Here is a 16,749-nt window from a genome sequence, read left to right as displayed (position 1 = left end):
AGGGACAGATTCCAGACACACACTGACATCTTATCCACAACATGCCTGATCTCATGGCGCCCAACCCATTAACCCCTGACCAATCCAATAACAGGCATGTAGTAGTTACCAAGGGACGAGAAAGGCCTGTCTGCCATCATGATACCCCATTTAGTTGCTGTTGGTCAATTAATCATTTTGGAGATGTATGAACTCCACTGGGCATCACATGTCTCAGTCATAGTAAGGTCATAAGGTCATAACAGCTATTACAATAGGTGAAACAGTTGCCACAATAAAAACAATAATAATCACCAAATTCAGAAGTCTGATCCAAAGCCCAGTTCTGCGTCAAAATACTCCCTGTGACCGTATCATAAAAAAGCGAAATTCATACATTAGTTTTCTGCAGAAATGCTGCTGCATTTTCTCGGCCCGAGGCAACGTGAAATGGACTGAGAGACGTTGAAGAAGTGTTCTGTTGTCAAATGAGTGCACGATTCAGCTTGTTTTTAGGACAGAAATAATGTAGTATTCAAAGTTTCAAAGATGATAAAGACGACCTGGACGACAATTGGAAGATGTTGGACTGTAGATGAGAATTTGACAATCTTTTCAGACAAACCCAGTTGGATTTTCTTTTCTTTTTTTTCCTTCTTATTCTACACATTACAGAGGTTTAGTTTCGAAAGAACAGAATGTGTTCGTTTGTCTGGCCTGCATGCAGTCCAGATGCATTTTCTATTGAAATGATTGGTGCATAATGTAGAGAGAATCAGATGATCAACAGTGACCATGAACTAAATAAAATAATTCCTACATCAGCGTCATGTTTGTTGGATAAGGTCGATCAGTGGAAACTTAGTCATTTTCCCTTTAGAAAAAGGTTTGACAACAAATCACTGAAGCACAGATTTGAGATTCTATTGCAACCATACCGTACTGTCTTCTCTGAAAACCAGAATGGCCTGGTACTAACCTTCAGCAATAACGAAGAGTATTTTCAAATAGTCCATTACTGCTTCAAGGTAATTCTGAGCCAGGTACAGATTTTAAAGGCTTTAAAAGAAAATACCAGGAAACTTTCCAACACACACATAAAGGTAAAGAGAAAGAAGAAAGAGAGAGTTTGAATATCCTCCAAACACATTATCTGCTTCTACACACACACACACACAGGCACACCTGTTAGCCAGCATTGAAGTGAAAGAATGTTCTCTCTTTAACTGCATCAAAAGCTTCTTTAGCGAAGGTGCGAATTGTACATTTAAATACATTCTTATAAGAAAACACTTCAAAAACAAGACTTTCTAAAGTACTTCCTCCAGCTCACTAAAAGGGACAAAATTGCATTGTCTCCTTTTTTTAATGCTACATTTTTAGGTGTTCTCTTTTAAGCTTGCGCTGATGAGTACAAGTACAATGAAAAAAAGCATCCCACAAAGGACTTCACACGTCGGCTGCATTTTTGCTGAAAGCTGACCAGTCTCACCCAAAAGATTTATTTCTGCTTAATTGCTGCTTCTCTCCTTATTCCAGAGGGAGAGACAAAAAAATTTGCATGTGCCAAGTTTTCCAATGGGCTTTATTTTACACCATCAAGAGAATTCCATGCATACAAATGGAGCTGTAACACCCCCCGGGGGGAAAGACGAGTTTTGCCGAACGCAGTTTCTCTCCAATAAATCTCCCTGACTCGCCGAGGGGAGGCTTTCCAACGGGGATGAAGTGCAAGTGAGTGTGTATGTGTGTGACAGACAAAATAAGATGATGTTAGCGGGTGCTGCGCAAAGCGACGGTCAAAAAGTTTTAACTGCACCAAAAGAAACTCAGTGTTGATGGCCTTTTATGACGAGACTTTGAGCAGCGATGGGTCTTCCTGAGGTATTGGAGCAAAAAAAATAGATGAGGAGACTAAAAGACAAGCACGTGGAGGCAAATATAAGTTGATGATACAAAACCGTAACAGACTTGCAAAGATACAAAACACCAACTCTCCAGGCTAATGGATCAACTTCACCACTGAGATCAATAAGAACAGTTTGATCTCTGATCTATTTCAGGATATTTATTTGTTTTGAGGAAGGTGGTTATAATTTTAGCAGCGTCCAGTGAGGCTTTTATGGCCCTGTATTGGACCAACAAATCACCTGTATTGTTAACCTTGCAGGAAAGTAAATGGTGGGACAGATCCTGGTTGAAATATATCCAATCTCACCTCACTGCCACAATTCCGTTATTTCACTTCTGCCTTACTCTGGGCTGATGTCAGCTGCACTTTAAACTCATGTGATAATGTAATCACGTCAGCAGATATGCTTGTAGAGCAGACGACAGGAGACTGCAGACACACATAAAAACAAACACACACATTCACACACACTCTTCAACTCAGACCTACTTTATCCTTTTAACCCTTGTCTCCTCACTCCTTAAAATAGAACACCCATCACTCAGGTCATATTTGTTTTTCACTTTGCTAAAATATTCTGTACTCGACACAACGACAAAATGACAGAATATATAAATATTTACCGCCAGCATCACAGGCCACACCAGTCTCCAAGCTGCCTGTGCCTAAAGTTACAGCTCTATGGCAACACTGACAAGACCGGAGAGCGGTTTTGCAACATCAATGGCTTTCTCCATGAATGGTGAAAATTGCGGTGGATAGTAGGCGATAAATGAAAAGACTTTTTCTTTCTTCTTCCCATGCTGCCCTGTTGTAGTGGGCAGCACAAAGATGACTGATCAGTCAAGTGGAGCAAGAAAACAATTTGCAGTGGATGGAAAAGGGAAAAAACACCTTCAGGGTTGACTAAAAATTCTGAAGAAAAACACGAGGTCATGTCAGAGCTCGGAGCACAAATTTGAACTCAAAGATTTTCTCACAAATTATTTTATTTTAGGAAAGGAATAAAACAAGAGCAGTTTACAGCTGAAGGTTCTGCAACTCAAATCAACGTGGTGGTACAGTGGCTTAGGGCAATAAGCGAATTATAAAAAAAAAACCAAAACACTGTGAAGCCACAAATAGTCATGCAATAAAACATTTAAATCTGTGTATTCAAGAGCCTCTGGTTAAAGGGTTGTATTCAGTTCCAAAAATATAAACTGGTCCCTTTTCTATCATCTGGCAGCTTGTCAGACGAAGTAAAACATGGCTGGGACCTGGCTGACACTCGACGTGAAGAGAACAGGTTTTAATACTCTGGATTTTCCTGCTTTTAAACCATGCACTGCATTAAAATGAAAGGAATGGCCTCCAAAATGGCCATTTGGAAGATCACACACAGAAGTAGCATCCTGTTGCATTTATGAATGCTTGGAGACTGTTTATTTTCCAGGTTCCAATGTACTCTGCAACGATGTGTTCACCATTCAGGGATGATAAAGGCTGACTTCACAGTCTGTGGCTGTAAAGGGATGGTTCACACTGCAGTTCATAACATTTAAAAGCCTCAAATGCAACACGTATGACGACCGGTGAGTTCAGAGACGAGGTTTAAACTTAAGCAACAGCATCATCTCGAATTAACACTCGTGAAACTACACCCTGTGAACTCTGCTGCTGTAATAATAATAATCTCGCAAATGACACATTTACGTTGGACGTTTGCTGCAGCTATATTCAGACCTGTTTTTCTTAAAGCAAATCATTGTATACGTTTCGGGCTTCACTGCTGAACAGTCCTTTTTTAACCCTGCATTTCTGAAACCACCAAAAAAAGGAGAAAACAGCCTTTAGACTATAGAGTCCTCGCACCACAGTAGCAGTTCTGTCAGCCAAGTGTTGTGCCAGGACTTAAAACCACCATCCCTTGTGGGATCAGACCTATGTGGGGCACACCCATCCACAGTCAGGCCACAATCACAGAGAGAGAAAGAAACTCTGTGACTCAAGCGCTCACGTTCAACCCTTGACCTTGGGTTCTCACTTTGGCCTCTGCATTGTTTAACTCCTGTTCTGCCTGACCATGGTTTGGATAGCTGAGTTTGATGGTACCTAAGTGCCTTTTCTCTGGTTTATTCTCCAGCCAATACAGTTCAATACCATAGTGTTTTCCTAAAGGTTTATCAAAAGGCAACTTTGGGAATTAGCAGCTGTTTTGCAATGGTACTGACACCCACACATCAAGATGTAAGTAAAATAACATTTTGCTGGATCACAAAAGGTTGAATAAAAAAAACCAACATAGGTTTACATTTACAGTTTGTATATACTGTATGTGTGGCACTGGGCTGACTGCCTTGGGTTCACCATGCAACCCAACACTCCCACAAGAGAACAAACGAAAAGTCAAACACTGCAGGCACCGCAGAGTGTAATTCACTGTGAGCTGAACTGTGAAATTTCATTCAGGTGCCAACCAACATGACTCAAGACTCAAAAGTGGCACAGCAGTGTGATGTGAGTATGTCAGGAATAGGTCAACTTCCTGTCAAAGTCTGGAAGAGAAACTTGTGTCAAATACTTGTGCTATTTATTTTTTATTCCCGTGGGAAATCTCTGGGAAGACACCACTGTTCACGAGCCGTTCAACTTGTGTTCCGGCTTCTTCACAGCGCACGCTACAAATATTCACATTCGAAACAAGTACACTGGTAATAGCAGGAGGATAAAACCGTTTAAATGGAAATGAAACAATATAACCTCATAGTGCCACAAATGAAAGTTTAAAAAGGTGAAACAAAGAGACCTTTGCTTAATGACAGTCATCTTCTGGCGTAGACCACAAAATGACTCTGAAGTTCGTCATGTTGAGTATCTCTCTGCAGTAGCCCACAGGTACCAATGTGTCTACAGCCATTCTCAGCAGTGTGAAGCTGATTTTCCTTTAGTTGCGTTCCTCTGAGGGGTGACCACAGTGTTAGACCATAAAAACCTGTGCTCGAGGAAATTAACTACAGCCGAACCACAATCTAAATTATTAGCTCAGGGTAAAACAGAGCCTCGAGCTGCAGGAGTATGCATGGCTGCGATCAACAGCAACGGAATATAGAGTACTTGCTAAACAACTGTTACTCCTACTTCAACTATGAGTAAAACTGATTCGATTGAAGCCATTGAGTCTCCATACAACCTCTGTGCAGTAAAGGATCAGAGTACCATCACTCCTACTGTGGAGAATACGTGTAACCGCACACACTGGAACTACTGACTTCCTTTCTCTTTCTTTTCTTTCACTTTGTGCTGCAGCCTCTGTGTTAGTGAACCATGTCGGATTGCTTACTGAAATGTCGGTCCTCTTTATGAATGCTCCTATATTTCAACTAAAGCATTAAGCCACTGGAACTTAATGGGCCATTCTGGTACATTAGAGAACACAAACGCATTGACCAAAGCTGACCCACTGGCTGGTGTGTACTCCTCTTCCCGCAGAAAAGCACAAGGTGAGAACGTATTGCGTTAGCTGGGCAGTTAGTCATAATCATTACACTTCATTGGCGCAAAGGGAAGACTGCCATCTCAGCTAAGAGTGAAGTGAAAAGGACTGGTAGAAAAAAAATGGTTCTGCTTGTGTTCATGTGGAGCGGTTATTGAAGATGTGTTTGTGCCTGTACATGAATCAGTGTACACGCGCAGTGACCTTGGTCATCCAGCGAACCTGGATGGAATGCTCTGTGATTAACTGACTGGAAGTCTGTTGGACTGCAAACAGCTCAATGACATTTTACTGCTTAGCCGTGGATAAAAGCACAACATTAGTGATTGCCACTGACACTTTGCCCTGACCTAATTTTATCGAATTTCCTCAAAAGCAATGCAAGGTAAGGGCAAGGAAATCTGATGCAGGATATACAGTGTCGAAAAAACTGCCAACCATGTAATAAAGGAGAATCGGGTTGACCGGTTTTTGAAATACAAAAAAAGGAAAGGGAAGGAAAGAAGGAAAGAGAGAAAAGTAGAAAAAGAGGGGAAAAAGTTGAGAAGTTTGAAAAGAAGGTAAAAAGCAAAGGAACCAAAATGGAGAAGAGAACTGTCACTATATCTCCTTGTTTACCAATCATCTGTGTATTTAACATTTAAACCTTTAAAAATATTAAGTAATTTAATCTAAAACAGAGACGGCGTCTAACGTTCAATCAGACAGGTGTGTGATGTGTCGACAGCTCCTCTGCATAAATGTATTAAACCCATCAATGCCTCTGAGCTCAGGCCGCAGTAAAGCAACAGGAAAATAAAGAAACCATAGCATCAGCCAAAAGTCTAAAATAAAGATTTGATCAGGTAAGGTGACAGAGTTTTATCTGTAGATGGTTCAGACTGACTCTTAAAGGATTACAGAGGAAATACAAGTGTGACATTGAATTGAAAGCAACTAACAGTCTTAAAAAGTACCAGAAAACGCACTGTCGCTGTTTGATGGAAGTTGAAAAGCTCAAGATTCAATGAGTTGAGACATCGAGGGCAGACAAGTTCAAGTACCTGGGGTCAACAATTTGAAGCATTGAAGTAAGAGCACGGTCAAGAGAAGTGGGTGGAGGCGACTGTCAGCCATGACTCGAGACACGGCCTGAAGAGTGAAATGAAAGGGTTACGAGATGAGAGTAAGAGCTGCTGTGATGTAGGGTTTAGAGACAGTGGAATTGGCTTAAAGACGGGAGGCTGGGCTGGAGGTGGCAGAGCTGAAGATGTGGAGATTTTGGGTCATAGTGACCAGGAGGGACAGGAATAGTAATGAGAATATGAAAGCTGCAGAGAAAGGTGCGTTCCCCCTCAGCTCGAGGCAACTCCAAGAACCTGACAAAGGCAGCTGCTTTTTATGAAGGGAAAGTGTTTCACTGCATCGTTTTGGTCTTTGTGTCTTTAATTTTGTGGTCTGTTTATAGGATGAATTTAAGGGATTAATCAACTCTCGCCTGTTGCCATGTGGACACGATCCTGTAATGTATAAAATCTCCCATTGTGTGATGCCTATAAGCTGCTGCCGAGTGCTGTCATGCTTGACTAAACATTATGCAACTGGTTGCAAACCGAGTTCACTCTGCCTTTTCCCAGTGTAAATTGGTACTTCCATTCGGAGGTTGGGGAATCTCCAAACTGTTTTAAAAGTGATTATTAAATTTTGCATGTAAAACAAAAAGGATGAACCAAAGGCCTGGTATGAATACACTTAACTTTGGGCATAAACTAGGTCTGAGAAAGAAAACAGAGCACATTATAAGGTTCACAGTTTGAATCAAAGTTGGTTTGGGGACCTGCTGAGAAAAGGCAGCGTTTTGGACAAAGGATGTTGGAGGACAACTGTAGAAATGTGTACTAGGACTAAAGGCATGGAACTCAGTGAGATGGAGGCATGGTGTTTGTTGATGGGAGCAGCTAAAGGAATAAGAAGTTTCCTAGCAACTGTGAAACCTCCTGATGCAAACTGTACATACATGTGATTTACAAACTGTAACCCTGTAAGGACTGAAGTTTGATGGAGAAAAGCAACGTCAATATGGACAGAGGAAGGAGACTGGACGGAGCGAGACATCGATGGAAGCGTGTCAATGATTCTTCAATGATACACAGATGGTGGAGGAAAATTAAATCTTAATAGGATGATTGATCCTGTGACTGTGTACTGTGTACTGTGTACTGTATAAGTGTGTGTCTGAGTCTTCACTTACCTGAGTGAGGGACGAGTGGGTGCTCTGTTTTATGACACGGTGATTCTGGCAGCAGCACCGGACCTCTCCTACTGGCCACGCATTCTGGCCGTAGGACCAGCATGCACTGCAACAAGAGCAGTGCATGCTGGGTAAATGGGTGTCCCATCGGGGTCTGAGCTTGGCTCACTTCTCCTCAGGCCTCAGGGGCCAAGACCATTGGAAAAACACACCTGAAATGGAAAGAGAAATAGATGAGTCTGAGACAAGGTCGACCTACTGAATCACTACAGGTTTAAAATATTCATTTTCAGGCAGAAAAATGATTTGTTGCTAAATTGGAATATCAGACAAATGCGGAGTACAAATGAATTAGATGAATACAGTAGATTTTCAAAGAAATGTCAGGGCAAGTGGCTGCGGCAGGAACCCAGAGAGCTCAATCCTGTGACCTTTGACACACTGCTACTCCGACTCCTAATGAATGTGTTTGCACGAAAATGTCCTCTGATAACTTGTACTGCAGGATAATTTAATTGCATTAAATGATGGAAGGGAGCAATTGTTGCTAACACACTGTGCACATCCATGTTTTTTTTCTATTATTAAGTCTTTGTTACTTCATGGGGGGCCGATGGATCGCCTGCACCGCAACCCTCATGTGTGAATTACATCCTATAGCTGTTGTAAATCTGATAGATTTGTATTTACACCAGTATTCTCAATTTGCTGGGTATTAGACCGTTACACTTACAGCATATTCAGTCTTCCTGGAGAAGTCATTTAGTGCAGGCTAAACAAAGCAGTTTGCACAACTGAGTGCTGCATAATTTCTTTTCCATGGCATCAAATTGATGAGCAGTGTGGAGCGACGTTATTTTTTTAATCATCTATTTTGTTCTATTAGCAGTGTGATTCATGCTGTGCTACTGCTACTTTGTCCTCCCCTTCCATTAGGAACAGCATGCCTGGCGAAGTGAGGAAAGCTTCTAAAATGTCTAAGCTGCAAAATTACAATTTGAATTTTGTTTAAAAATGTTTTCATGTCAAATTAAGTGAATTCTGGAGTGAAGCCTGGTAGGAGCATTTTTTATCACACATTTTCATTTGTTATCCACTCAGTGGTGTTTTGTGAAAGTACCAACACAACAATCCACTCTCCCTGACAGATCGGATTTAGTGTGAATGGAAAACAAACAGAAACTAATAGAACACTGTTTTTTTGGTAAGTCAAGGGAAAATATATGCACAAAGTGGGCCTCAGAAGGGATATGTAGAGAATATTTGATCCCCCCTTAGTCAAACCTCATCTGCACTTTTCTTTGAAGAATGAATTCTACTTGAAAGTGCCCCAGTGGCTGGGGGCGCGGAGCCATTTTGGGGGAGGGTGGGTTGTGGAGTGTGCTTGAATAAGCCTCCTGACCTTGGGCTTTTGTGCTATTCACTGAAAGTCCAAGGTTTAAATGTGCAGTCAGTGGGGATGCGAGCCCTGCCTTCACCCACGGAGTAATGTAAAACACCTGTCACCCAAAGCAGGGGAAGTAAAGTGACAGTCGCTGCCAGTCGACTCTTTCTGCTCACGTTTGTTTTCATCTTAGTGATTCACACGTCAGCTTCCATACTCCTTTATATTTGTGCTCTAGTCACTCTTGTCGTTTTTTTAAACATGTCACTTTACTTCATCTGACAGATTCACAATATTTTTTTGTCTTGCGAAACACATTTGAACTGTCGGGACTTTGGCTTCAACTTGGGCTGAGAGCTAAACTTGACATTTGAAATAGGATTAATGAAGATCTGTGTTTTCCAGTGTGTAAGAGTGAAGGTGTGTGTAGAAAGTCAGGAAAATCAAACTGTTGAAGGAATTTACACATAGGCATGGCCCAGTGACAAGAACAGCAGCCGGTAGGTTCGCTGACCTTAAGGCCATTGTTACTGCTGCATTTGACCTTTTTTGATGTCATACATGTCATACCATTACTGCTACAAGTTGGCAAAGGGTTCCTGGAGTGGTATTTACTAAAAGGAAAATTTTATTTTCTACACGTTTCTCACCTACATATATATTCACAATGTGCAGGTAAATATGGACAATAAGAAAAATGTTTGTTTTTTTGCATTTAGTGTTTAGTAAACATAAGCTTATCTGTCGACTTGAACAATTCGTAATGTAATTTATGATGAATTAATGAATGAAAAAGTGTTTTTTTTTTCTAAATTAATCTCACTTTAATTTAAGAAAGCAATTTCCATAGTTGAGGCCAAAATTAAATTGCCAGCACACTCATTTTGTGTTAACTTTTACTTTCATTAATTCAACATCTGGACTGAATGGATCACCAAAAGCTTCCAAGGACAGAAGTATTTGCATAAAAATGAAGCCTAATGAAAACCTTTCATTCCCAGTGAAACACTGGAGACCTCTAAAATCAAAGAAACTTTAAATATTCAATAAATAAACAAAAACACACATGCCATTTTAAATGGCCGGGGATTGATCTGTTTTATTCCTGTCCATTATTTGCATCATCCTCCTTCGTGTAAGTAGCAGCCACAAACGACTATGATTTAAAATCAAGCCATTTGAACTGTTGTTTCGTTCCCTTAAAGTGATCTCTGGTGGATTCTGAGCTTTGCTTCAGCTCACAACAAGCCATTGACAGGTCCTGTGGGACAAAACTGGAGGAGCTGTGTGCTATTTGGTGGTCTCAACTCTAAATCATCTCCAGGGCATCAGTACATGCCTTTTCATTCTCCTCTTCATCCTCCTCCTTCTTCTCCTCCTCCTACTGCTGCCGTCGGTACACACACTCCTGCTCTTCACTTCTACAAACATGGACACACACAGCACTCAGACTCTACCCTGCATTTACAGCACAGCACTGGAATCACCTTGGGACCAGGTGATGGATAACAACGTGGTACATTCAGGGCACAGTGCAGAGGAAACCCAAGATCCACAGAAACCAACCCTGGGATAAACGATATTGTCATTTCAGATGCATGTTCAGAACACAGAATACAGTATACTACTTTTTTTTCAAGGCACTGGTTCTATGCGCCTACATTTAGATTGTTCTGTTACAAATTCTTGATCTTTGTTTTAGTGTGTTTAACCAACAAGAACACGCGTGATCTGCTATTTGGAATTAGGTTGTAGATTTGTCATGAATAAGTAAAAGAATTGAACACATCCTAATCCTAAACGCATTTGCTTTATCTGTTTGAAGCCCAGTAGTTAAATCAAAACCTGGACTAGCAGGTTCTATGTTACTCAAAACATCAGTACAAGTCACTGCAACATGAACTTCCTAAGACAACGCTTCTGTATGAGATTAAAACACAATTTGTATCCAGTCCTCTGTCAAATGCAGACTAAAGTGTCCTTTTTATAGATGTCCATAGCATTGGTGTTCTCAATGTTAAAATACAAAAACTCTACGTCTAAATCTAAAAGTTTTAATACAAATGCACACACACACATACACAGAACATTTTGTGAGTCCAGGTGTCAGCTGACTAATCAATGGAAGACTTCCTGCAGTAACGAGTGGTGAGAGGATCATATTAACACTGCTATTGATTTTGTGCGGAGGCGGACTTCATGATGGTTAAATTACACTATACATAATGAATAGACTTCTAAATACACGCTGGCATTGTCTCTGTCACACTGACACACGTGCACACTCGCTCGCCTGTCAAACACCAGTGTCGAGGATGATCCATCTGTCCAAACACAGGGGAGTGTGAGATTGGGGTCACACCACAGTGCTGATAGATGCTACTCTCTCACTCTGGCTTTCTAGGTCTCTCTCCCGCTCACTCTCCTTGCCTGAATGCAAGTGACTGATTTTTCCGCCTGTTTATCTTCCTGTCCATCAGACTGCTTCTTGCCAGTCTTTGTTTGTTGTTCTGCTTCTCTGTCTGCCAACTGGTATCTGTGATTCTGGTGACTTGTTTTCTGCCCAGAACACAAACAAACAGGAACCACGGAGGTATTTTCCTGGACTGCCTTTCTCTGGGTTTGTAAATGAGAGCCGACTGCTTTTCTCTGTGTGTGCTTTTACCAAAAGTATTGATTAGCTGGCAGGTGGTTAAAAACAAACAAACAAAAAGAAACAGAGTAACCAACCATGTTTCAGTCTTGCACACTGGATGACAAGTCATCCGACAAAATAACGAAATAGGTGACAGAGAAACTGATGAGGCATCTAAAGGAATAAATGACTGCTGCAGAAAGCACGGCGTGATTGACAGACCCAGAACCAGCTGACTGACCTTTTTTTTCCCTTTTGGTCTTAATGAGTTTTTTCTGACCTGACATCTGTCGGATTTTTAAAAAACTCGTATTGTTTCTGTCCCCAGAGGTTTTATCCTGTTCAGTGGCCACCTCCCCCTGACCTTTTCTCTTACTGTTTATGGACTCAGTCACCCTCGGTTCACTGCATGCCTCGTGGACTCGGCAGAGGATGAAAAAGAGAATGACAGAGCGTTGATATCTCCATCAAGAGCTCCTTGCTGCACAGCGGGGCCCTTTTCCATCCATGACCTCCCCAAGATCAGAGAGCAGATTAAGTCTGTGTGAAGAAAATGTTCATGTCTATTCAATAGGAGCCTGAAAGGCAAACTCAGAAAAGTTGGCCTTGTTTGTTCCCCAACCTTATCTGTGCTGCACAGGGACGGCTTTAGAAGTGCAATCAAATGTGCACATGTGCTGCCTGTCTACTTCACACACTCCCTTAGTTCTGTCTCCAGCCCAGAACCAAATCATTTAAACTCTTGTCTACATTTTCTACCAAAATCTGTCTGTCGGTGTAGAGTCTCATATTCGTTGAGTTCCTTATACCAAACATTAGAAGTGATGCTACACACTACACATCAGCCAGCTTCCGATTTGGGTATAATAACAAGAAAAAGCCAGAGGTGAGGGAGTGTGGAGTTTGCTGACCACAAACAAATAGCAGGTACTACAAACAAACAGAGACACATAAGCTGCGACTATAGTCCTTCATGTAGGACACATAACTGAACTGTAAAACTGCCCTCAATTTGTGTGAGGCAAATCATTCACACAGTCTGGCTCAATCAGGAAATATTATAATGTTTATTAAATTGAAAAATGACAGGAAATTATGCTTTTCTGTCCGACTGCCAAAGCTATGTTTTTTTTTAATACAATGCACAGACAGATTCACAGTCAGTGGTCAAGTTTTCCATTTATCGGCGGCTACTGACAACAACTGTAGCGGATCGCTCTGCAAATGTTAGGCCCACAGGATACATGACCACTGCAGCTTTAGTTATAATAGAAAAAGGATTTTTTTTCTTTTTTTTAATAAAAACTTATGAACCATGAAAAAACTCATTTTCAGATTTACTGACACACTGCACAAGTCACACCCTTTAATGAGAAAATGCATTTTTCACAGTTTATGTTTAGCTACTTTTTTCTTCTGCATATTAGAAAGCAAAGAAGGATCAAAGGACCAGGTAAAATGACAAAGCAAAGCAGCGAAAAACAAACACACAAACAAATATGCCTCTAAGTTTGGTAAGATGCAGGAATGACATATATACTTCAACTAAATTTATGTTTGTTTTGAATTATTTAACTTCTGTTGTTTTTATCCACTGACTTGAGGTGGAATTAATGTTGACCAAACATTAGACTTGTTCCCTTCTGCTCAGAGTGTTCTGATAATCAGATTGTGTATTGTTAGTGGGTTGTTAAGATTTCTGATCTGCAACAAGTGTGCGAGGAAACACAGATTGTAAGGAGGAGAAACAGGACAGACTGGCTCTGGTTGTTTGCCAAAACACTGCACATCCTGAACTCATTTCAACTTAGTTCTCACTAACTTCTCTTAAAACTTTTTACATTAGGAAGCCTCAGGGTCAATTTAAGATAATATCACCCTTCTCTGCTCCTGAGTAATGGCTGTATATTTTCCTTTATGTTTTTTCCTTCTCCCTATTTTCTGCACTAGCTGAAAACCACATTGAATCTCCAACTGTGTAGCTACTGTGTCCATCTTAAATGTATAGTCCTTCGCACATTTGCAGAAACTGCACTACAGCAGAAGGACGAACACACTCCACAGCCTCTCTCTAGTGTCTCCCTCAAAAACACACCCAGCAATTTCACCCACGTCCCACCCAAACTCTGAGAAATACCCTGAATCCAGCTGTTATTGTTGCTCTCTTTGCTTATTCTCTTGCAGTCGTGCTGATGCCTTTCCATCAGGCTGGCTTCATGCTGTACAGGCAGCATTCACAACAGAACTGCAGAAGAGACACAGCTTCGACAAAGTACTGTGTGGGGCAGAAAAGAAGTGACAACAACCCAGAGGAGAGAGAAACATCTGCATGTAAACCACTCGCACACCGCCAGACAGCAATTACCAGCATGACCTGGCAAAGTCTCCAATGCTTTATGGTTGCTGGAGGAAGTTCAAAATGACCTGCAACTTTGAACTATTACTGACACTGTGAATACAGAGCAGGGCTTCAAGACTGCAATAGTCTGAATTCTCTGAATACAGAGCAGGGCTTCAAGACTGCTCACGTCTAAATTTAGGTCAAGGTAGGACAGTGTCACAACTTGCAGCCTTTACAGGCCCCTATATAATTACAGAGAATTAATCATGTCTCGGATTTCCACGGCTGGCTTCCTCTCAACGGCACAAAAATAGCAGATACAGTGAGCATAATTTTGTTCAGCAAGGAATCGTTTTCTCTTAAAAGGTGCACTCTGGCATTTTTACTTTTATGCATGTATTGCAAATGTAAGAAGAAAGTCTATCAAATGTGAGTTTCAAAAATATTAATATTTTTGTTAATATCATGAATGAAAACTGTGCAGGAAAAAATATATGTACATACAACATGTCAGAGAGGCTTTGAAAAGGTTAGTATTATGAGTCACAGTATTCCTTGGCTCTGCTGACCGGCTGCATACTTAACAATGTAATATGTTTCTTAGTCATTTTTATACATTTAAGTAACATTTTCCTAGTTGTATCAAAAAAAGTAACCTTAGCCAGGTTGTGGCAGAAGTTAGCTTTAAAACATTTCCTTGCAGGTCAACAAAGTGAGAAGAGAAAATATTTATTTTAAATATTTACTTTTACATGAATCTAAAAGTGATACCTTTGCTGTCTAACACAGCAGTAGTCTAAATACTTCTATGCTAAATCTCTACATTAGTCATGGATGTGCTTTGGAAATGACATAATGAAGAATAAACCAATCACTGTGACACTGCTGATTCAATTTAGACCTCCAGTGTGTTGTTATTACAACAGCTGATTTGCATATGAGGATCATTTGTACATAACCAACAGCCTGACTGCAGGGTGCATTTGTTTCAACAGGATCGTACTGTAATTTGTAGTTGTGATAATGCACTGCCGTTCCATTATGACAACATTTGCATTGGTAACTTCTATAATTGAATAGAGTCCACAGAAGGCATGGGCACAAATGCATCTATTATTCACACAAATTGTTTAAAGTTTAATTCCTGCAAGTCCACGTACACTCTGCTAAGAAAAAAAACATCCTTGGATCTGGACAGCACACATACACTGCCTTTCAATGTCAATTAGCCTTTTTCAGAAAGCTGTCTTTGTATAAAAACACGGTTGGCTTGTGCAAAAATCTTGTGGCTGACCCAGACACTGATCGGTAACTGAGAGTGCAGCTCCAACATAAAACTCTCACCCTCAGGCTTCTGTCAGGGCTGTTCTCACTGTCAAGGAGGCCCATGTTCACAGGCAGCAACAACCTAGAAGGATTAAAGTAGCTTAAAGCTCAGATAGAAACCCAAGAGACAATATGATGCTGTCCCCCCCCAAAAAAAGTACAACAGACAGACACTGTACATCTCTGACAGGAAACTCTACAACCAAACACTGGGAATCATGGTCATCGAAACTTTCTTACTACTTCACTAAAGGAAATTTGAGATGTATTAGGATTAGCACATTCAAGATTAATGGGTTAACTTCAATTATTATTTGTGACAGAAGGAATATCCAGTACGTCTACAGTCCATCCTTTTGTCTTGGCTGTAATACACAATCATTACACATAATTATTTACATCGACTGCTGAAAATGTTTTTCGTTTCACCAGAGTGCCTCAGTCTTAAAATATCAACTCATCTCCCAGCATGCTTTAGTGGAGGCTTCAACATCAGATGTCTGACTTGCATCCAAATTGCGAGGGACTGTGGACTGATTAATAGGACAAGGGCTTCAGCTTAGCTTAGAAACATACAAATTACATACAATTTTAAAAACATGATTTAAAAATAATTACAAATGTTGATTAATCACGAATAATGGTAAATAAATCACGATTAATCACTAGCGAGTCTAGTGATCTCCAGTCTTCAAAGCCTTTGTTCTCCTGTGTCGTATTAACGACCCGTGGACAGGAAAGCAACAGTGCTGTCTGACTCTCTGATCAAACAAGAAGATAGTCCAAGATTTGAAGCAACAATGAGTCACACAGGTGAAACACAAACATTAAACTGGCGACCACATACACACATCCACCGGGGGATGCAGTGATAAGGGACATAAAGCTTGGCACTGAGGAATGGTGACATTTTTAAAGCTTTAATTACATGCTTGGCTACCAGGTTGTGACTGTCTCACTGGGAGCAAAATTACACTATCACTGTCTACAGCTGTGCAAAGACACGAGGCTAACACTGACACGAACACACCTGCCTCCTGCACCTCTGAGCCAGTGGCAGCACAGTTAAAGCAAATACTGCTCTGATAATAGCGGTGATAACTACCACCTATGGAAGACACGCTCTATACTTATAAAAGTGGCAGGATGTGCCTCAGAAGGGAATTTAATACTGACTTAATGCTAACCAGGCTGGATGTAAAGAGAAAATTACAGTCACCCAGGGTTAAAATTCTTTCCACTGCGCTGATATTGTGAAATCAGTAAGTGGGATTTTTTTTTTTTACTCCTGCACTGCACAGTCTCCAAATGACTAATATTGTAATCAATCACATCAGCTTTAGCTGTGACAGAATTTGATGGGGAATGATGGATGGAACCTCCTACAGATGGATTCCACTGCAGGAGAGTTCTCGCTTCTCTGCTGCTCACATCCAGAGACTTCAGCTGTGCACTGTGTTCTGTTGG

At 40.9% G+C, this 16,749-nt stretch overlaps 1 protein-coding gene across 2 annotated transcripts in view; it reads right to left on the bottom strand.

Annotated features, from left to right (window-relative positions):
• Nucleotides 1-16,749, bottom strand: part of sema5a (sema domain, seven thrombospondin repeats (type 1 and type 1-like), transmembrane domain (TM) and short cytoplasmic domain, (semaphorin) 5A) — a 118,844-nt gene that overhangs the window by 79,657 nt on the left and 22,438 nt on the right. For both annotated transcript variants that reach the window (XM_008307588.3, XM_025054394.1), the window contains exon 3: nt 7,597-7,808. In XM_008307588.3, coding sequence (XP_008305810.1) covers nt 7,597-7,744 — 148 coding nt within the window. In that variant the 5' untranslated portion in view covers nt 7,745-7,808. The remainder of the gene's footprint in view (nt 1-7,596; nt 7,809-16,749) is intronic.

Source organism: Cynoglossus semilaevis, chromosome 3, assembly GCF_000523025.1.
Source record: "Cynoglossus semilaevis isolate Cse_v1.0 chromosome 3, Cse_v1.0, whole genome shotgun sequence".
Classification (NCBI taxonomy): Eukaryota; Metazoa; Chordata; class Actinopteri; order Pleuronectiformes; family Cynoglossidae; genus Cynoglossus; species Cynoglossus semilaevis.
This window is presented reverse-complemented; position numbering and strand designations above follow the sequence as displayed.